General features: G+C 40.5%; 1 protein-coding gene across 3 annotated transcripts in view; it reads left to right on the top strand.

Moving 5' to 3' along the window:
• The first annotated feature begins 11802 nt into the window (after positions 1-11802).
• The window catches only part of RTN4 (reticulon 4), a 69604-nt gene continuing 58002 nt past the window's right edge, over positions 11803-23404 (top strand). The window contains exon 1 of one of the 3 annotated variants that reach the window (XM_043468570.1): positions 11803-12624. In XM_043468570.1, coding sequence (XP_043324505.1) covers positions 12057-12624 — 568 coding nt within the window. In that variant the 5' untranslated portion in view covers positions 11803-12056. The remainder of the gene's footprint in view (positions 12625-23404) is intronic. The other 2 variants (XM_043468572.1, XM_043468571.1) reach the window with 2 other exon arrangements.

The raw sequence follows: 23404 nt of genomic DNA, 5'->3' as shown, positions 1-23404 counted from the left end.
CTTTGTGTTTTTTTGTTCTTTCCTTCTGGATCTCTTATTAGTGATTCATAGGCCTCCCAAATTTATCTTCTAGCTTTTTCATCCTTTGTCTTCTGTATTGTATCTTTGTCTTTTTAAAGAAAAATAATCAGCTTTACTGCAATATAATTTTTATACAACAAAATACATTTATTTTAATCATACAGTTCAATGAGTCCTGACAATGCATATAGTTGTGTAACCATCAACACTATCACTTCAAGAAGTTCCCTTGTCCTCTCTTTGGTAACTCCCTCCCCTCCCCCTGCCCCTGGCCGTTTTGCCGTCTTAGGAATCACATAAACAGAATTATAGGTTATGGAGGCTTTTGTGTCTTGCTTCTTTCACTTAATATAATCCTTTTCAGTTTCCTCCATGCTGTTTCTATCAATAGTTTCTTCTTTTCTGATTGCTGAGTAGGATTCCAATATGCTTGTCCATTCATTAGTTGATGGATATTTGGATTATTTCCAGCTTTCATTTCTTTTGGATAAATATCTAGGAGTAAAGTTGCTAAGTCATATCCTTAGGTATGTTTAACCTTGTGAGAAATTACCAAATCATTTTCCAAAATGGTGTTACCATTTTATACTTCCAACAGCATTCATTATGTAGTCTTGCCACATTTTAGTTTTGACTTTTCTATTTATGTCTAGGTTCATTTTGAATTATTTATTTATTTTTGGCATATGGATATCCAATTGTTCCAGCACAATTTGTTGAAAAAGATTATGCTTTCTCCATTGAAATATTAATACTTTGGCACCTGTGTGTAAAAAATTGACTATATGTATGTGGGTCTATGAGTCTTTCTGGACTCTATTCTGTTCCATTGATCTACTTGTCGATTTTTATGCCATTACCACATTGTCTTAATTATTGAGCTTTAAATCTTGAAATCAAGTTGAAGTCCTAGTTTCTTTAATTTCTCTAGCAATGTTGACAATGTTATGGTCTTGGGACCATTTTGTTAAATCCATCATTAAATAATTCATGTAAATTCATGTAAAATTAGGAAATAATAATTTTAAAAATTAGCTTATTGTCATTTATTTACTTATTTATTTTTGCTTGCACTAGGTCTTTGTTGTTGCACATGGGCTTTCTTTAGTTCCCGCTGGGTGAGGGGGTGCTCCTCTTTGCTGTGGTGTACCAACTCATTGCAGTGGTTTCTCTTATTACAGAACATGGCTTCACTGGTTGCAGCACATGGACTCCAGAGCACAGGCTCAGTAGTTGTGGCACACAGGCTTAGTTGCTCCAAGGCATGTGGAATCTTCCTGGACCAGGGATCTAACCCATGTCCCCTGCATGGCAGGGGAATTCTTATCCACTGTACCACCAGGGAATTCCAATTTATTTATTTATTTTTTAATTTGAGGATAATTACTTTACAATGTTTTTTTTTTTTTTAATTTTTAAAAAATTAATTCAAAAAAAAATTAATTCATGTTTTCTGAGGCTATTATAAATGATGTTGCTTTACACACACACACACACACACACACACACACACAAAACCACTTCAGCTTCCATTTGTTTGTTGCTGAAACATCTTTTTTTTTTCTACTTCCCTGGGAGGTTTCACAGGGCTTCCCTGGTGGCTCAGATGGTAAAGAATCTGCCTGCAATGCAGGAGACTGGGGTTTGTTCGCTGGGTTGGGAGGATCCCCTGGAGAAGGCAATGGCTATGCGCTCCAGTATTCTTGCCTGGAGAATTCGATGGACAGAGAAGGTTTTATAAATGTATCTTCTAACAATTCAATTTTTTAAAGTTGCAATTAAAATCATTTTAATGTAGTAAAATGAAATTTACCATTATAACTATTTTTTTTTTTAAATTTACCATTATAACTATTTTTAAGTGAGCAGTTCAGTGGCATTAAATGCATTCATATTGTTGTGTGAGCATCACCACTATCCATCTCCAAAACTTATCCCATAATGAAACCCTGTATATACTAAATACTCTCTAAATACGAACTCCCCATTTCCACCTTCCCATCACCATGGTACCTACTGTTTTACTTTCTGTCTCTATGTATTTGACTATTCTAGGTACCTCATACAGGTGGAATCATACATTACTTGTCCCTTTGTGTCTGGTTTATTTCACTTAGCATAACATCTTCAAGGTTCAACCATGTTGTAGCATGTATCAGAATTTCATTCATTTTTAAGCCTGAATAATATTCCATTGTATGTATATACCACATTTTATTTTTCCATTCATTCATTAATAGATTCTGGAGGGAGGTGGGAGGGGGTTCAGGATGGGGAGCACATGTATACCCATGGCTGACTCATGTCAGTGTATGGCAAAAACCACTACAGTATTGTGATTAGCCTCCAAAAAAAAAAAAAAAGATTCTGGGTTACTTCTATCTTTTGGCCATTGTAAATAATGCTGCTATGAACATGAAATTGGTTTTACTTTGTGAACTCTTTCATGTTCTTTAATTTTTTCACTTATTATTTCTGTCTTTGTTTTATGGAGTGATATATTCTGTTATCTCCCTGTAAATATTATAGTTTCTATGATATTTTCTTCTCTCCTTTGTATGCCTGTTCCCTCCTCAAGTTTATTTTCATTTTTAGCTTCCATTCAAGACTTTCATTAAACATCTGGTGTTTCATATGTTTTAATAGTAGAGAATTTTTTTAAAAAAATGGACGGAAGCTTTGTGGGGAGAAGGGGGCAGGTGGGACTCATCAGGTCTTTTTACTGGGGTACTTCAAATATTTGGATATGCCAATATACTGGGTTATGCCAATACTTTGAGAAATTTTCCCTGGAACTGTTGTGTTTCTCCACAAATGAATTTCCAAGTTCCTGTCTGGAGGAGAACGAGGTATAAGGCACAGCAGGGATCGTGGGAGCAGTGACGGTGGGGCAGCGGTGACATGCTTAAGCCTTGCTGCGGCTTTCTGAGTATAGAACGGGGACATAGGGGCTGAGGATTCCTCTTTCACTTAGTCCACTTGTTTTCAGTTCTAGCACCTCCAAGGGCTGAGTGCCTCAAGGATTCTATTGCACAAAACGACGTACTTCTAGTTGGTAATGCCCCTTGAGAGGTGTTTAGGTTGTAACTGCTAAATCAGTAATTGCTCCTCTATCTGCTTTGTCTTCTAAAAAGATGTTGATGTATTTTATCCACTGTTGTCTCTGCTCTTATTCTCTTTGTCCTTGCTGGTTAATACCATTTTTATTGCTTTACTGACATTTTAACAGGGTTTTAGGAGGGAGAGGAAATGAACACATGATGAACTATATTTAACTCATTAAATAGTATTTATCATTCATAAATGATTTACATTTCTTTTACCACCTGATAGGAAAAACTTCCACTCAGGACAATAAATAAAACTCAGATAAAATGGAAATACTAGATCACAATAGGTTTGTAGTAGTGAAGGGAAAAAGAATTTCAAAAAGAAACATATGTAAGGCAATATACTTCCAATGATGAATTACTTCCAGTGATGAATGTGTTTCTCAGTTCTCAGGAAAGTAGCGAAAAAGTTGAATATAAGTGATATAAGTCTGTTGATTTAAAAGGAAATCATATACCTCATAAATACAAGTAGTATATAAAAGAATCATTTATTGTAATTCATGGCATTTGCTTAATTTCTTATTGCTTTTCTTTCAGCCATTTCCTTCTCTTTAGCATTTTCATTAGTGGCTGGTTAGTTACATAAAGAGGCAACGGTCCACCAGGCAATTCTTCCACTTATTATTGGCTAAGAGGCTGATATTACTAGTTTTTTTTTTTTTTAATTATATTTAGTTTTAATCAGTTGCTTTACAGTATTGGTTTGATTTTTGCCATACATCAACATACATTAGCCGTAGGTGTACACATGTCCCATCCCGCTTGAACCTCTCTCCCACCTCCCACCCTTTCCCACCCCTCTGGGTCGTTAGAGCCCCAGCGCGAGCTCCTTTAGTCGCAGAGCAAATTGCCATTGGCTATCTATTTTCCGTATGTACATGCTTCCGTGCCACTCTCTCCAATCATCTCATTCTCTCCTTCCTTCCCGCTGCCCTTGTCCATAAGTCTGTTCTCTATGTCTCTGTAGGAGTCACTAGTTTAATGAGGGTTTGAGAGGTCTCTGTGGCTTAAATTATTGGCACTATCCCTATTACTATAGATCGTGTGTATGTTAGTCGCTTAGTCGTGTGTGACTCTTTGCGACCCCATGGACTGTAGCCTGTCAGGCTCTTCTGTCCATGGGGATTCTCCAGGCAAGAATTACTTGGTGTTAAATACAATTGATTGAGCGCTTATTGGAATATTATTTTGAGTTCTGAGTTTAAGGTGGATGGAGAAAATAAAATGAGCACCTGTTTAAAAACCAGACCTGTGAAGAAAGGTCTTCCCTGGTGGCTCAGAGGGTAAAGAATCTGCCTGCAGTGCAGGAGACCTGGGTTCAATCCCTGGGTTGGGAAGCTCCCCTGGAGAAGGGAATGACAACCCACTGCAGTATTTCTGCCTAGAGAATTCCACAGACAGAGGAGCCTTGCAAGCTATAGTCCATGGAGTTACAAAGAGTCGGACATGATACAGCAACTAACATGAAGAAAAGCTAAAAGAAGCTCTTTTGTTTTGATTTGTATTTTCTAGGAAAAGAAAAGGATCAGAGGAAATAACACTCTTCAAATATGTCGAGGTGCTTTACCTGATGTTTCCCAGGGCTCTATTCTAGGCCTTTTCCTCCCATGGGCATTAGATGGTATCCATCAACCTGCTTGGCCATCCCCTCCCTTACCCACCACTTTCCTCAAATATTTACCCATGAAACCTAACCAATAGATTTAGTTACCTGCTCTCCAGACTAGATCTAAGATCCAGCCCTAGGTTTTCAGCTGCCTTCTGATTATTTCTAGTCCAGTGTTCTGCAGGCAAATCAAGTTTAATGGATCTAAAAACTTAGGTCATTAAATTCTCCCCAGCATTACTCACCCATCTGTGCTCCTCTCCTGACTTCTTTTCTTTAATAATGGCAACACCTATTTACCTTGTCAACTAGGCTTAAGTCTTAGAATCAGCTTTTCTTTCTTCAGCCCCTCCATCCTATTAGTCACTAAATTCAATGAATTCAATTTAAATCTTTTTGAAATTTATCTTCTGTTTACTATGCTATTAGTTTAGGCTCTCATCAACTTCTGCATGAACTATAAGAAGTGGTTATCTTTCACTTAAACCAGTCTGTCTCCTTCAATTTTTTTTTTTTTTTTATCATATACATATGTTGTTTTCCAGTCACTAAGCTGTGTCTCTTTAGAAGCCCCATGGACTGCAGCCCGCCAGACTGCTTTGTCCATGGGACTTTCCCAGGCAAGAATACTGGAGTGGGTTGCCATTTCCTTCTCCAGGGGACCTTCCTGACTCAGGGATCAAACCCTCCCCTCCTGGCAGGCAGATTCTTTACCACTGTGTCACCTTTTGTTGTTGTTCAGTCACTGAGTCATCTCTGACTCTTTGTGACCCCATGGACTGCAGCACGCCAGGCTTTCCTCTCTCTTTCCTTCACTCTCTCCCGGAGTTTGCTTAAATGCATGTCCATTGAGTTGATGATGCCATCCAGCCATCTCATCCTCTGTTGACCCCTTCTCCTGCCCTCAATCTTTCCCAGCATCAGGGTCTTTACTAATGAGTCAGTTCTTCACATCAGGTGGCCAAAAGTATTGGAGTTTTAGCTTCAGCATCAGTCCTTCCAATGAATATTCAGGGTTGACTTCCCTTGGGATTGACTGGTTTGATCTCCTTGCTGTCCAAGGGACTCTCAAGAGTCTTCTCCCAATACCACAGTTTGAAAGCATCAATTCTTCAGTACTCAGCCTTTATGGTCCAACTCAGATATCCATACGTGACTACTGGAAAAACCATAGCATTGACTATATGAATCTTTGTCAGCAAAGTAATATCTCTTTTTTAATATGCTGTCTAGGTTTTTCATAGCTTTTCTTCCAAGGAGCAAGTGTCTTTTAATTTCATGGCTGCCGTCACCATCCGCAGTGATTTTTGGAGCCCAAGAAAATAAAGTCTGTCACTGTTTCAGTTTTTTTCCCCATCTATTTCCCATGAAGTGATGGGACCAGATGCCATGACCTTAGTTTTTTGAATGCTGAGTTTTAAGCCAGCTTTTTCACTCTCCTCTTTCACTTTCATCAAGAGGCTCTTTAGTTCCTCTTCACTTTCTGCCATAAGGGTAGTATTATTTGCATATCTGAGGTTATTGATATTTCTCCCAGCAATCTTGATTCCAGCTTCTGTTTCATCCAACCATGCATTTTGTATGATGTACTCTGCACATAAGCTAATTAAGCAGGGAGATAATATACAGCCTAATATACAGATGTACTCCTTTCCCAATTTTGAACCAGTTCTTTGCTCCATGTATGTATGAAAGTGAAAGTCCCTCAGCCGTGTCTGACTCTTTGCAACCACATGGACTATACAGTCCATGAAATTCTCCAGGCTAGAATACTGGAGTGGGTAGCCTTTCCCTTCTTCAGAGGATCTTCCCAACTGTGTATGTTTATATACACATATATGTATATACCTATACATACTTATGTAAACTAGACTATATGTTCCTTGATGTTAGGAATTGTGTTTTACTTTTTATCACCAAACCCCAAATGCTCAATAGATTTTAGTTGAAGAAATGAATGTTTATTTTAAAGATAGTAACCACCTGGTTTCTGTTTCCACTCACAATAAAATGACATTTATATTTCAATGTTTAGGTATTAGGAAGAGTGGGATACATACTAGAATGAGTTTTTTATAACCCAGGTAATTTTGTAGACTCTTCTTTGTAGTTCTTTTTTCTTATGAAGACAGATTTATGTGTCTAAGATGGTTTAGGAATTTCTTTGCTTGGATTTGTGGTGCTTAGACCAATTGATTTTCTGCTGGATCAAAAATAGTTTTTTTGCCAGATCAAAATACATTTCACCAGAAAAACGATGCTTATTGAACTAGGGAGGAAACTCAGTACTAATGCAGAGGACCTTCTTGGACCTTGTGACTTTGACTTTCATGTTGTATCATTTCTCTTTGAAATTTTAATTTTAGGTCCAACACTAATTGACAGTGCATCGCCAGCGTTGATCTTATACTATTTATATATCTATTCTTATTATGATAAATTTAGATGTAAGATGTTAACCAGAACCATGAACTGCATTACGTAAAATGATACATTTCAGAAGATCTAAAATCCCAGCAAAATGGTAGGGACAATGACATAGCCAGTTGTTAATTTTTCCCCGAAGAGTGCCAAAATGATGTTTCAGTCTTTTTTTAATACAATGGTTGAATGTAATTCATTGGTGCTCTTGAAAACAAGCAAGTCATTCTCATAGGCAAAAAAGCTGTGATGCCCAACTTCTTGAAACAGATCTGTCAAGAACCTACCTTTCATCTTTCTCCCATGGTTATTGAACCTACTGTCTAGTTTACATCCTGCAGTATGTAGATAAGAGTACACCAATCCCACACTTTTAACTCTCTCAAGGAGTATACGTGATGCAGGGACAATTAACCTGTTCCATATATGTATACCAGATTAGGTGTCAATTCAACACTCTCCAATAAGGTATAGGTAAAGTAAAGCGTTACTTGCTGTCATGTCCAACTCTCTGTGAGCCCATGGACTGTAGCCTGCCAGGCTCCTCTGTCCATGGGATTCTCCAGGCAAAAATACTGGAGTGAGGTGCCATTCCCTTCTCCAAGGAATCTTACTGACCCAGGGACCAAATCCAGGTCTCCTGCAATGCAGGCAGATTCTTTACCGTTTGAGCCACCAAGGAAGCCCCGATAAGGCATACTACTACAGAAATGGAATGGGCTATTTCCCTAAGTAGTGATTCTCCCTTTACTGAAAATGTTCATGCACATTTGTGTCTGATATGTTCAGTGCCATAGTTCAGTCTTGACCAGGGCTTGGTGCACAATAAACACTATATATGTATATGTAGTGTGTGTGTGTATATGCATATATATGTGTGTGTGTGCATGTGTGTGTGTGTGTGTGAATGAATGAATGAAGCACATAGTGGAGGCACAAAATGGCTGATGTTTAAGTTAGCTTTTGCTGTGTAATGAACCATGCCAAAAGGTGGCAGTTTGAAACAGTGATTCATTATTTTTCATGATTCTGTTGGCTGAACAGTCTGAGATGGTCTCATATTTCTGGGACATGAGCTCTTTGGCTGGGACAATTAAAGTCTTTCTCTCCAGGTCTCTCAGCATTCCGAGAGAGTGAGAGTGGGAGCTGTAATACCTCTGCTGGTTAGGCTTGGGAACTCATTCCCAGTGTACTGTATTGGACAAAAAAGTCACAAGGCCAGATCCAGAGATGAGGAAATCGACCCGACCTCTTGATGGGTGTTGTTGTTGCAGATTTTGTAGCCATTGTTAATCTACCATAGATGGCCAAGTTTAAAATACAATTTGTATGGAATTCTTGTAATGGGAGAAAGATTGGTCAAGCTGATCTCCCAGAGTCCCTCCAACTCTGAGATTCCACCAGCCTGAAAGGATCTCTTATGTTCTAATAGAGAACAGTTACTAACCCATTGTAATTGGAAACTTCAATCTCCTACATCTGGTAAGATAATTTCAAAGATAATTCATTGAATAATTATTACTATGATCTAGAATTTATAGTCTTCCTTTGCTGCTGGTGCTAAGTCGCTTCAGTCGTGTCCGACTCTGTGCGACCCCACAGACGGCAGCCCACCAGGCTCCCCCGTCCCTGGGATTCTCCAGGCAAGAACACTAGAGTGGGTTGCCATTTCCTTCTCCAGTGCATGAAAGTGAAAAGTGAAAGGGAAGTCGCTCAGTCATGTCTGACTCTTAGCGACCCCATGGACTGCAGCCTACCAGGCTCCTCAGCCCATGGGATTTTCCAGGCAAGAGTACTGGAGTGGGGTGCCATCGCCTTCTCCGATAGTCTTCCTTTAGCTATTTCAAATACCTACCAGAATGCTCTTGTTAGTGAGAGTGGTATTTACAACTAATAGGCACTAACTCTACTTTGAATTCTGGTGTTTACTAGCAACAGTCTCCTTTTCTTATGCTCTGTTGACCATTCTATGAAAACTGGATAAATTCTTTATTTTTTTTCATCCATCAAATACTTAATGTTTTAGAAGTCACTGAGATAATAATATAAAATTCTTATTTTTCCTCTGCATCAGAAGTGATGCAGAAGATCAGAGTGCTTATATTATTGCCTTGATATTTAATGTTATTAACTATTAAAGTTGTAGATCTACCACTTTTCTGTAATGATTCTTTTATGACAATTTTAATAAACTACAGATATTCCTTTGTGATTAATTTAGTAATAGCAGATACACAGATATATGAATGCAGAAATATCACATAAATAACTTATAATTAATAAATAAAAACCCCGTGGAACTCTCCATTAAGGTGTTTCAGAACAATCACAGTAGGGAAAAATAGTATTGTGGAGACTGAACTGGTGGCTAAATTGTGATTTAATAGAAAACTTCACACCAAAGAATTGTGCCAGTGTATTTTTGCACGTGTATGTACTTAGCTGAAAAATCATGTATGTTTTTGACAATTTTTGACAAATATTTGACAAATACTTAAAATGTTTAGTTATTATTGAGGAATCTGTTTTAAAATTTTTAGTTTGGCATTAAATCTCCTGTCCCCACATTCTACACTAATATCTCTCTCTTCCTGCTCTTCCCAATTCTTCTAAAAACAAACAAACTCCAATCAACTCACAACAGTTTTCTAAAAATAAAGCTAAAGTTCATCTCTGTGGGACTATTAAGCTAGGTCTTGAATGTACTGTTGATAACTAACCTGATCAGGTAACAATGCCAGGAAATCTTGTTCTACCATTGCTTTTTTTAAAAATTAAACTTTCTTTGTTTCCCATTTACAGAAAAGAGAGTTCTTATACACTCCCATGTCTACCTCCCAACCAGTTTGTCCTATAACTAACATCTTGCATTGGTGTGGTAGGCTTGTTACAACTGATGAACCAATATTGGTTATATTACTCACTGAAGCCCACAGTTTACATTAGGATTCCCTCTTTGAATAGTTCTGAGTTTTGTCAAATGTATGTCATGTATCCATCATGACAGTGTCATACACAATAGTTTCACTACCCTAAAAATCTGTGTTCCCCCCGTGTGTCCCTCCTCCCTCCCACCAATCCTCACTTTTCCTTTTTAATTACCCCAATTGAGGGTAGTATAGTTGAAGCTAAGAATTTGCTCAAGTAATCCATGATTCTCCATGGCAATCAAGATTTCTTAATCATCAATTTAGACTAGCACTGTCAAACAGAAATAAAATATAAGCCACATATATGTTTAAAAATTTCTAGATGCAGTATTAAAAAGAACAAGTAAAATTAATACATTACACTTATCCCAATATATCCAAAATATTATCAATTCCAATATAACCGCTATAAAAATTGAGGTATTTAATTTTTTTGGTACTGTCAAAATATAGTATGCATTTCAAACTTACACATCTCATTTCAAACGACTCATATTTCAAGTGCTCAGTAGCCAGGAGAAGCCAGTGACTAAGGACTTGAATAGTGCAGTCCTAGGCTGAGGGCAACTTGAAAGCAAGCTATCCTCCTCTCTCCAGGGCCTCTAGATTAGACAGAAAGGGGATATTTTTGGAAGGTATTCAATACATCAGAAAGACAAAAAGGGCTCTCTAAACCTCTGGATGCTGATACTTAAATGTTCTGTAATCACTTTCTTTAAACTCTCCAGTTCTGGAAAAAGTGGAATGGGGATTATACTCATTTTGGCATATCGAAGAAATGATTATGTATGTATCCTGACTCCCAGAAAGCCTGAATCATCCAGAATGTTGACTCATGAGCCTAAGGTGACTGAAATACAATGTGAATCAAATTTGCCTTCCAAGGCATCCTTCTCTTTCCACTTTCCTCTCTCCCCTCCCTCTTTTGGGTGACTCATCCTTCTACCAATTAAGTCCAGCAGCGGGCAGATCCCAAAGCCCTCTTTGAAGAAGTACAGACTTTCATCAAATGGTCTGTTCCAGTCAGCCCTATATCGTCTAGCCCAGTTGTTTTGCCTACCTCATCCAGGGTCTGCAGTTAAGACTGGGAGTGACTTTAAACCTGTAAAAAATATTATTTTTTCTTTTAAGGTAGTGATGGTAGTACCATCACCACCTTAAGGTGATAAGGTGGTTTGGGAATTTACGTTTGAAAGAAAACAATTTTTTATTTCGAAATCTAACATTTAACGTTTGCTTCAATCCTTAAGGCCTACTCCACAGTACCGTTATTCAGAACCTTTCTGCGCTCTGGGTTTTTTCCTTTCCTGGGAGGAAAGTTTCCACTCCCAGTCTCCAAGATAACGCCCTTCCGGTGGCGTGCCAGGAACGTCTCCGACCCCTCAGGGCTCGGAGGGAGCGGGTTCGTTTCCCCACTGCAGTAAACAAACATACTCCAGCTTGCCAAGGCCAAGGCCAAGACCCCAGCCGGACCCGCAACTACCCTAGGCAGTCGGTGGGGTTCCCGGCTCCAAACCCCGCCCATCGAACCCACCCGGGCCGGTAAGAGAGAGGAAGTGCAGTGAGACCCACCCACTTTCGTCTTTTTCCTTTTCTGTTGGGCCGACTGGTTGCCCGTCAACTCTATTTCTTCGCCGATTGGCTCGCTCCTCCCGCGTTAGTGCCTGCCTCTCCCTGGCTGGGAGGGTGAGTCACGCCAAACTGGGCGGAGCGTCGGCTGGCCTCTCTCCTTCCCTCATCTGGGCGGCGGCGGCGGCAACTGGGGACGGGGCGGGTGGCGCATCACGGGCGCGGAGGCTGGAGGAGCAGTCTCATTGTTCCGGGAGCTGTCGCCACTGCAGGTCCCTCGGCTCGTTGGGCCCTGCCCCTCTCAGTCCTCCCCACCCCCCACAACCGCCCGCGGCTCTGAGAAGAAGCTTCTCCCGCGGACGCAGCAGCTGCAGCATCACCTCCGACCTGCCAGCCATGGAAGACATGGACCAGTCGCCTCTGGTCTCCTCGTCCTCGGACAGCCCGCCTCGGCCTCAGCCCGCGTTCAAGTACCAGTTCGTGAAGGAGCCCGAGGAAGAAGAGGAAGAGGAGGAGGAGGAGGAAGACGAGGACGAGGACGAGGACCTGGAGGAGCTGGAGGTGCTAGAGAGGAAGCCCGCCGCCGCGCTGTCGGCGGCCCCGGTGGCCACCGCCGCCGCCACCCCGGCTAGTGCGCCCCTGCTGGACTTCGGCAATGATTTCGTGCCCCCGGCGCCCCGGGGGCCCCTGCCGGCCGCGCCCCTAGCCGCTCCGGAGCGGCAGCCGTCTTGGGACCCGAGCCCCGTGTCGTCGGCGGTGCCCGCGCCCTCCCCACCCTCCATTATAGCAGACTCGCCCTCCAAGCTCTCTGAGGACGAGGAGCCTCCGGCCCGGCCTCCGCCTCCTCCACCGGCCGACGTGAGCCCTCAGGCCGAGCCCGCGTGGACCCCGGCTGCCCCAGCCCCCGCCGCGCCCCCCTCCACGCCGGCCGCGCCCAAACGCAGGGGCTCCTCGGGCTCAGTGGGTGAGTGCCGCGCCCTCCTCCTCGCGCCGCCCCTCGCGCCCCTCCCTCTTTTGTGCGCAGCCCTTAAAGCCTGGACCCTGCCCTTCTCTCCACCCGGAGGGGGCTTTGTCTGCAGATCTCTGGGCGAAGGCGCCCCCGCTGGTGGGAGCCGCGGGGAGCAGGGTGGGGCGGCAGAGGAAGCCCGGGCTTACTCTTTATTGTCCGTCTGGGTATCGGGGAGCACGTGCGCCCCGACCGCTCCCGGGGTGTTCTGTCTGCTCGCTATTCCACCGGGTCGGGGAGGTTAGGAACCCACCCCTGGCAGGAGCTGGGTCTGTAATGAGGGAACTAGGGGTGTGGATTCATCGGGCTGCCTTGGTTCCGGGGTGAGGATGGAAGGCCTTGGCGCCCTAATCTTTTGTCTGCCCGACTAGGTTGCTACTGGGGAAAAGACGCAGTTTCTTTCTGGTCTTTGCCTGCATTCAGCCCTGGCCCCTCTCCTCACCCATTCCTTGGCTTGGGTGGCCCCATGCTCTTGATCCCCCTCCGCAGCCCCGCGCTCGTGGGGAGCCGGTCCAGTGGAAAACGTCCACATTGACCTGACTGCAGTGAAGGGAGAGCGCCTCCAGTGGTGTGACGCGTGGAGAATTGGGGAGCGGAGTTTTGGCGAGGTCCTGCCACCGCCCAGTTTACCCGGGTTGTGATGTGGCTATTTACCACCAGCTTAACGGAGCCGGGGAAATGGGACCTGGGCACCATGTTCCAAGGGGGCGCAGTTCTGCCGGGAGCTCTGCCGCAGAAGGAGGGGAATAGCTGTCAGGATGCACAGGTTTAGCTTCTTAATGCATCGTAATTGAATCGTAGAGATAAAAGGAAAAGGCAAAATGGTTGACGTTCCCAAAGAAGGGGAAACCTGTGGATTCCCTGGCGGGAAGAGGACAGTTGAACTTGTGGTAGATTTACCATGGGACTTCATGAAATGTTTTGAGACAAACGTTTTCATCTGTTGGTTAGAAATACTGTTTTGTGTAAGTAATGTATTTTAGGGCTGCAGAGACGGATTTGCATTGTCCGTAAATAGTTTTCAAATCTTTTCATTTACCAGCACCTGATTGTTTGTTATTACTATTATTAGGAAAAATTGTTTTATTATCCTTTTAATTTTGGGAAATTGTTTATTCTGGAAGAGAAAAAAGTTTGTTAGAGGTTGAGAATTCATCCTATTAGACACGTTAATTAACTTATTAACAAGTAGCTTGTTAATTTGGGGACAGAAAGCGTCCCACTAGTAGTAGGACCATTATGTGTACAAAGGCAGAGATCAAGAATCAGGTAGTGTAACAGCCTGGTGAGAAATTGTCATAGCCTTGTAGGATTTTAGAAACGATTGTTTTTCTAGAAAAAGATATTCAGTGGGAGATCGTGGAAGAATTTTTTTTCTTCAATTCACTCTTGCTCCACAAGGAAAAAAATAAGTCAGTAGTGATATTGACATTCCCCAGAGCATTACTCAAAACATTAATCACTACACTACAGATAATTAGAATGTGAGAAGTAACTCAGGTTTTCCTTTTTATCAGTAAAAACACATTTTCAAGAAACTAAAGTGAGGTGGAAAAATATCAAGTAATAAGACATTTACAAATGATAAATTTAATGATTAAGAAAAGCAAACTAATTTTTCATATTGTATTCCTACGTGGAAACAAAAGAGTTCTGTTCTTTGAATCTTGGAGAGTCAGTAGGTGACAGCATTCTTTCTGTATTTTGACTTTTGGAATACTAACTTTGGAAGACAAAGGAGAGAGAATATTGCGTCACTTAGCGATTCTATCTTTACATGGCTTCCTAATTCTGTATTGATCTTGCTTATCTAGAAACTTTAGTTACTTTAGGACATAAAGGAACATTGTGATTATGGTCACAGATAGTTAAAACCATGTCACTGAGTCTGGCTTTCTTAACAGTTCTTTCCTGCAGCTGGTTATTGATTATCTACAAAGAGGCACTATTCTAGGCTAGGAAGATAGAGCAATCAGCAAGACAGATGTGTTCCCCATGAGGGGAGTCAGATGATAGACACCTGATTAAGGAACTGAGAATAGTGTTAAGTGTTATGAGCAGCATAGGAAGGATGATGTTGTGGAAAATGAGTGAGATGTGTGGGAATCTTTTTAGATAGGGTGGCACTGAAAAAGGCCTTTCTGAGGAGGTGAGATTTAAGCTGCAGATATAAAAAAATTTCCAAGAAGCTTCTGGGAGGCAAAAGCCCTGAGGCAGTAATGTATGTGTGAGAAGACTAGTGAGAAAGCTAAGGAGAGAGTGGTGGGTGTTAAGGTGAGGGTGGGGTGGTAGACTACACTTAGGTCATTTGGGGTCTCTAATAGGCCATGGTAAAAAATTTCGCTTTTTGAAAGATTGTTTATTTTAGAAATGTGCTCCTTAATTATATTGGGGTTTTGGAGCAGAAATACACTTTCGAAGATTGAGAGAAACTAAAAGGATGGACGTGAGTAAAGACAGGTGAGAAATGTGCAGAGCATGGTTAGAAACAGATCAGTCCGACTGGAGGACGGTTTATGTTACTGCATATGGTAGATCCCTGACACTTGTGTATTTCATATCGTTGTTTAACCTCTTCTTGAGTAAATGCTGATTTCCTTTATTTGCGAAATTGTAATTTTGCTGTCTGCTGTTGTATCAGTACTTGGAGCATCCCCATTGCAGTGCAGTAACTGAAGTGCGACTGAGGTCTCTCCCCTGCTGACTGTTTTTCATGGAGAAACATTGGCTTCAGGTTAAAATGATGGTTGTTTAACCAAGGCTTTGAGAATATGCAAGGGAAACTGGATAGAAGTTTGAGTTGAGAAATGCAAACCATTCATTAAAGATGGCGTTGAGCTGGTCTCTGGACATGTTCTTTAATCCAGTAAAATGTGTGGTAGATCTGGATTCTGAAGGGTGTCGAATGCCAAATTAAGGATTTAGGGTTTTATCATCCTGCTTTTATTCCTGTTCTGCCATCCACAGTTGCCCTTGCACTTGGCAGTTTAAATTACGAGGCAAAAAATGTTTTTGTTGTTGTTTCCAAAATATGTTATTTCATTATTTATCATCCTTTTCCTGAATTATTGCTTTCAGCATTGGGAAGCCATCAAAAATGATTGAACTGAGGCATGGAATAATGAAAGCAGTGTTAGGAAAGTGAATTGGTGGCAATTTTCAAGATAGGTTGGAAAGAAAAATGGAAACTATTTAGAAATCTTTTGCAGCAGTTCTGAGAGAGGTGAGTAGAGCCTGAACTAGTTCATTCAGTGGAAATGGAATATAGGGAGGAATATAAGAAACTCTAGGAAGGATGAGTTTTTGGCTCTGAATCTCTGTTTTTATAGTTAGGTTAAGAAGAAGTTTTATGAAAGAGAACTGATAGGACTTGGAGGCCATGGATACAAAGAATAGAATGTTGGTGGTTTTTAAATCAATTTCAGAGACTATCCAAAGTTGTTGAAATGGAAATTTGTATAGAATTGGATATTGCTCATAAGTATAGTATAATATTGCTCATTATATGGCTTAAGGATTAAAAATTATTGGTTATTTTTACAGTCATTTATTATTATATCAGCATAGAAGCACACAGTAGAAGTGTTAAAAGATTCTGAGTGACACATAGTTTAAATATTAGTCTTTACCCAGCAATCCCACTGCTGGGCATACACACAGAGGAAACCAGAATTGAAAGAGACATGTACCCCAATGTTCATCGCAGCACTGTTTATAATTGCCAGGACATGAAGCAACCTAGATGTCCATCAGCAGATGAATGGATAAAAAAGCTGTGGTACATATACACAATGGAACACAATGGAATATTACTCAGCCATTAAAAAGAATGAATTTGAATCAGTTCTAATGAGGTAGATGAAACTGGAGCCTATTATACAGAGTGAAGTAAGCCAGAAAGATAAAGAACATTACAGCATACTAACACATATATATGGAATTTAGAAAGATGGTAACAATAACCCTATATGCGAGACAGCAAAAGAGACACAGATGTATTGAAACATGTAAATTATCACATGTGAAACGAATCGCCAGTCCAGGTTTGATGCATGAGACAGGGTGCTTGGGGCTGGTGCACGGGGATGACCCAGAGGGATGGGATGGGGAGGGAGGTGGGAGGGTTGTTCAAGATGGGGAACACATGTACATCCATGGTGGATTCAAGTCAATGTATGGCAAAACCAATACAATATTGTAAAGTAAAACAAATAAATAAATTTTTTAAAAACGAGAAGTATTAGTCTTTAACATAAAGTTCAAGTAAACAGTGATGTGACATTCCCAGGAAGTAGTTGTCACCAAAGAAAGAGATGTTATGCCAAAATCCATTGCCCACCCTCCCTTCTTCATTTCTATCTAGAAAATGTTAACAAGGAATGGAACTGATGAATATAGAGGTTCTGAATAATTCTCTTGTTAACCATTTCTAATTTTCTGACTAGGAATGACAGTTGGGAACAGGTGGTGTGCTGCTGCTTCTTGTTTAGTTGCTGAGTCATTTCCGACTTATGGATAAAGTGAATTACTTTTCAGATTGGTTCCTAGGAAGCTCAGTGTCAAATTTATAGTTCTTATTAGTAACTAACAAGCTTCCTCAAATCCTTTTTAAAATGAAGTGATGTAGTTATGTTGAACCTTTAATAAATATCTAATTATGTGAAATAACATTTAGAAACATGGTATCTTAACACTCTATTTCTGTAAACTTGGAAGATTACTATGTTATCTGTGAGTGCTTGCTTCCCAGGTGGTGGTAGTGGTGAAGGACCGCCTGCTATTGCAGGAGACGTAAGAGACTCAGGTTTGATCCCAGGGTTGGAAAGATCCCCTGGAGGAGGGCATGACAACCCACTCCAGTATTCTCGTCTGGAGAATCCCATGGACAGAGGAGCCTGGCAGGCTACAATAGGGTGGCAAAGAGGTCCGACGTGACTGAAGTGACTTAGCACGCACACACCTATTGTCTAGTAATTGGCTCTGTATTATGTGTAGTTATTTCATAGTATACTTAAAAACAGATTATTTGAAACATTGCTGTTGCAAAGCCCTAATTTAAATGGCACATTTTAAAGGTCCTTTGCTAGCCCAGGATAAAAGTACCAACCAAATGGATGATATTTCTTCATTTTTTCTCTGGGACCTCAAAGTAGAAGCAAATGTTGGTAGATACACTGTTCTTGTAGTGTATTTGAGAATTTTTATTCCTGTTTCTAAATATAGACCATAGAAGGATCCTCGGGGGCTGACAGCCCCAGGGATGGGAACTGTAAGAGCAGAACTATAATTCATCACCAGTGTTTAAGTGGGTGAATGTGACCTTTGTGGCTAGTGAATGTAGGACATAGGCATGCACTGTGGGAGGACCCAGCTCTACTGATGCTGGAGTTTTCTCACACTGAAGGCCTCATCCTTTCAGCTCTAAAGGAGGAATTGATAATTTCACATTAAAACTAATGGTTTTTTGTTTCTTGGAATGGTGATTACTCATGCATTCCCATAACGTTCTATTCTTACCTCACCATACTATATATATGAGAATGGTATGTTCACTCATTTCTGTTCCCCAGACCATATGCTCCTTGAGGAAAGGGACTGTATGACCTTTTTACCTTGAGGGGAAGGACTACATGCATTATCTCTCCATTGCTGAGCACAATCCCTTAGATGTGGCACAGGCAGTCAGGTTTTTGTTGAACTAATGTTACAGATGAATCCCGATCTGTATTTTGTGTGGCTCTAGAAGTACTGAAATATTTTCTCTCAAATAAAAGTCCCAAGTCTTGGTACTTTCCTGGTTGTCCAGTGGTTAAGGCTGTGCTTCCACTGCAGGGGGCACATGTTCAGTCCCTGGTCGGGGAAGTTCCACATTGTGGTGTGGCCAAAAAGAAAAAAAAAAAATCCCGTCTTACGAATTAAAGCATTAATTTATTTAAAAATGCAAGGTATATGGATGTACTCTTTTATTTAACCAGTCTCTTATTGATAGTTAATTAGGTTATTTTTCAGCTTTTTCTGTTATAAATAACATTGTTGTGAACACCTTTATATATACTTATTTGCTAATACATGCTGTTATGTGTTACAGAATAAATTCATGTAAGTGGAATTACTGATTCAAAGGGGATAAGCATTGAAAATGTTGGTAGATAATGCCAAACGGTAGTATAGTAGGTGTTACTCCTACTCCTGCAGTAGGAGCTGTAGCTGCTAAAGATTGGATTATCTTTTCAGCAGTCTCTGAATCCTTATGTAGCTCTCTAAAAGTTACTTCTTTAATAACTTGTTCTTATTACGATAGACGAAGGCGGCTTATAAAGTTTAGTTCAAACAGATTTGGCAGTAGGCTGGTCATATTGATGGTCTCTTGGGAGTTCAATATGAGGAAAGTTAGCATACGCCTTTTAAAAACCAGGTTTAGGGCTGAGTGTGGAGACTGAAAGATGAGTAGAGACTGTAGTTATGAGAGGTACATGTGGCAGATAAGGAAAGAATACAAGCCCCTTCCTGTGAAGTATTTTCTGCTGTCTTAAAACCAGAGGACTCCTGTTGGTTTTACTGTAGGAACAATCATATATTTACAAACCTGTCAGCTACTTTTGTGAAAAGAGAGAAAAAGCTCATTTTTTCCCTCCTGAACTTTATAGATTGACTTATAAACTTCATAATTGAAAGGCACCATTATTAAATTTATTTATCTTAGTATACTGACAGCCCTAGGTGAAGCTGACCTAAAGCATTAACGATTTTTAAAAAATCTACTAGAGTCTTTGGTCTCAGAGGGAATTTACTTGTTTAAAATTCTGTTCATCTTTGTTCTAAGGGAGTTATTAAGTACATTTAAACCTATCATGTAAGTCCCTTTCACAAATAGTCTTTAGAACTTCTCAGTCTCAACTAATTAACATCATTATTAAATTCAGAGTTTTATTCTTCTCCCAAGTTCTGAATTCAATTAGCTGATATTTTGCTAACAATTTTGCATGCCTTGTGTAAGGAATATTTTTCTATATTTTTTAAAAAATAGCTTTGTTTCTTTTTTTCTCATTGTGTTTTTGTTGTTTTTTTTTGACTGATTAATTGATTTGGCTGAGCTGGGTCTTTGTTGCAACATGCAGGCTCTTTAGTTGCAGCCTGTGGAATCTGGTTCCCTGACCAGGGATCAAACCTGTGCTCCTGGGAGTTCATTGGGAGCTTGTAGTCTTAGCCACTGGAACACCAGGGACGTCCTTATTCTTCGGTATTTTTTATTTTCTTGTAATAATTCTGTTTGGTTTTGGTATTAGTGCATAAATCTATGAAACATTTTGGGAAGGGCTTCCTCTTCCTTAATAGCTGAAAAAGTTTGTGTAAGCATCCTTCAATGTTTATAGAATTTATTAGTGATATGGGGCTTCCTAGGTGGGTAAGTGGGTAAAGAATCCACTTGCAATGCAAGCGATCCCTGGGTTGGGAAGATCCCCAGGAGGAGGAAATGGCAACCCACTCCAGTATTCTTGTCTGGAGAATCCCACAGACAGAGAAGCCTGGCAGGATTTTTTTGAAGATTACAGTTAATTTTATTGTTTGTAATAATTATGATCTGTAAAATCACAGAAGATACTGAATTAGCAGATACTGACTGAATCATTGTTGCTTGGGAAAATACAGGGTTAGGTTCCTGTGAACCTTTAATCGTAGTGTTTTTGTTAATGATAACTTTATTTTAGGTGTGTTTCTATTTAAAGAAACACATTATTTAAGATACATTGTAGACTCATTAACATTGAACTCATGGCTAAGAGTACAGTAACTTATGTCTGAATGAACCTTATCTAAGTCATGTGTTTCCTCTGTAAGGTACATCATAAGCTTCTTGCTCTTAAGAGCACGAGATAGTACTTTAGCACTATGCTTAGGGCCACATCAGTCACCAACAAAAAGCATAGAAATGTAGACAGTGGGGGCACTGAATAGACTGCTAAAGGAATACTTGTTTACTGTATGGGAGCTGAAACAAGATGGCATAGGGGTGCTTTGTTTGACCTCACCTGATGGTGTATTCAGTATGTTGGGGGACTGGAATGTTTGGTTTCTCTGCACTTGCCCAGTTCTGTAAGTACTGACTTTCGGTTTATCAATTTAGTGAGTAGACTGGCAAATTAAGGAATCAGTGGTTCAGAACTGGGAAAGGAGTATGTCAAGGCTGTGTATTGTCACTTGCTTATTTAGCTTTATGTGAAATGCCAGACTGGATGAATCACAACGTGGAATCAAGATTGCAGGGAGAGACACCAACAATCTCAGATAGGCAGATGATAACCCCTCTGTGGCAGAAAGTGAAGAGAAACTAAAGAGCCTCTTGATGAGGGTGAGAGAGGAGAGTGAAAAAGCTGGCTTAAAAACTCAGTATTCAGAAAGCTAAGATCATGGCATCTGGTCCCATCACTTCATGGCACATAGAAGGGGGAAAAGTGGAAACAATGACAAATTTTATTTTCTTGGGCTCCAAAATCACTGAGGATGGTGACTGCAGCTTGCTCCTTGGAAGGAAAGCTATGACAAACCTAGACAGCATATTAAAAAGCAGAGAGACATCACTTTGCCAACGAGGATCCGTATAGTCCAAGCTGTGATTTTTCCAGTAGTCATGTGTGGATCTGAGAGTTGGACCATAAAGAAGACTGAGCGCCCAGGATTTGGTGCTTTCAAATTGTGGTGCTAGAGAAGACTCTTGAGAGTCCTTTGGACTGCAGGGAGATCAAACCAGTCAATCCTAAAGGAAATCAACCCTGAATACTCATTTGAAGGACTGATGCTGAAGCTCCAATACTTTGGCCACCTGATGTGAAAGACTCATTGGAAAAGACCCTGATGCTGGGAAAAGATGGAGCTCAGGAGAAGGGAGTGACAGAGAAGAGAGGGTTTGGATAGCATCACTAAATCAGTGGAAGTGAGTTTAAGCAAACTCTGGGAGATAGTGAAGGACAGGGAAGCCTGGCGTGCTCCAGTCCATGGGGTCACAAAGAGTCTGACATGACTTAGTGACTGAACAACAACAAAGGGTTGACTGCACTCAATTCACTAGGTTTTCATTTTTTTTTTCTTCATCATTTTAAAGAATGTTCTGTTATCTTTTGGGTTAACATTGTTTCCAATTGAGAAGTCAGGTCATTCTTAATATTGTTTGCCTGTCCTTTCCCTTTGTTTTTAAGATTTTTCTGTTTTTGGTTTTCAGTAATTTGATCTCCATGGTTGTTTCTTCCTGGTTTTGTGTTTATTCTGCTTGTAGTTCATTGAGCTTCGGTGGCTGGTATTTTCTGTCACGGTTGTCAAATTTTAGGCCATTATAATCGTAATTTTTTCCCCCTATACTATTGTCTTTTGGGGGGACTCCATTTTACATATACTTTAACTGCTTGATTATCTCACCAGTTATTGAGACTGTTCATATATCACCCCCCCCCCCAGCTTTTTGTTCTTCATACTGTGCTTCAGTTTGGATAGTTTCTGTTACTCTTTGTTTAAATTTATTGATCTTATCTTCTCCATTGTCCAATCTGCTTTTAAGCTCATCTGGTGAAGTTTTCTTTAGACTAATGTAATTTTCAGTTATAGCATTTCCATTTGGTTCTTTTTCTAGTCTGTGTTTTTCTATCAAGATTCTCTGTTCACTCATTTTGTTTGTCTTTTACTGTACATATTTAGGAATTTTTGAAAGCTATTTTAATTTCCAATTAATATTCATCAATCCAACATTTACACTATTTCTTTCTGTTTACATTGGCTGTTTTTTCTTATTCTCATATTTTCTTGCTTCTTTTCTTGTCCAGTAATTATTTTATACTGCTTGTCATGGATATGGTGATAGTTTCATTTTGGCAGACAGTTGGTTTGCTGACAAATCACTTTGATCTTTTCAAGTCTTGATTTTAAAATTTGTGTGGGTCTAGAGCAGTGACTTACTTTTTCTTTAAGGGCAAAGTAGTAAATATTTTAGGCTTGCAGGTCATCCAGGTTCTATCTAACTACTCTTTGCCCTTATAGTGCAGAAGTAGCCATAGGCAAAACGACACATGAATGGACTTTTTCCAGTACAGCTTTGGCCCATGAGCCATATTTTCTGACTTGACCTAGAGCAGTATCCCTTACTTTAGGGTTACGTAGTCCCACTCTTAAGGTGTACCTTTTCTGGAATCTTATTTTTATGTTTGGGATGTTCATGAACTCTCTCCACTCTGACTGGCCAACACTTTTAGGTCAGTCTTACAGCACAGTCTGATCTCCAGAATATCCACTCAGTTCACAACTTGTTCATAGATTAGTCTGCTGGGTCTTGGTAAGTCTTGTGATGTGTATGTGCAGCATTGTATTCAGCCAAAGGTTTAAAGGGAGCATCTGTCTAGATTTCTGGAGCTCCTTTTCTTGGAAGCTTTCCTTTGGATGTTACCCTGCTCCACAAATTCCAGACAACTCAACAGCTTCCTCTGCTCAGCAAGAGTGCAGTATCCTTGGGCGGCTCTCCCATGTGCTGTTGACAGAAAGTGCCTTCAGAAAGCCAGGGCACTCGGCTGGTGCGCTTCCCTCTTCTTAGGAATTATACTCCTGTGCTGCCTGTGGCCCAGTGTCTCGGGACAGTTGCTTCATATATTTTGCCCAGTTTTGTAGCTGTTTATGTTGGAAGGGTTAGTGTGATGAAATTACTCTCATAGCTAGAAGCAGAGGTTCTTCTCCATGATTTTAAAATGCAGTTTATTTT

The sequence above is a fragment of the Cervus canadensis genome, chromosome 5, assembly GCF_019320065.1.
Source record: "Cervus canadensis isolate Bull #8, Minnesota chromosome 5, ASM1932006v1, whole genome shotgun sequence".
Lineage (NCBI taxonomy): Eukaryota > Metazoa > Chordata > Mammalia > Artiodactyla > Cervidae > Cervus > Cervus canadensis.
Note: the sequence above shows the minus strand (reverse complement) of the source record. Positions and strands in the feature narration are given on the sequence as shown.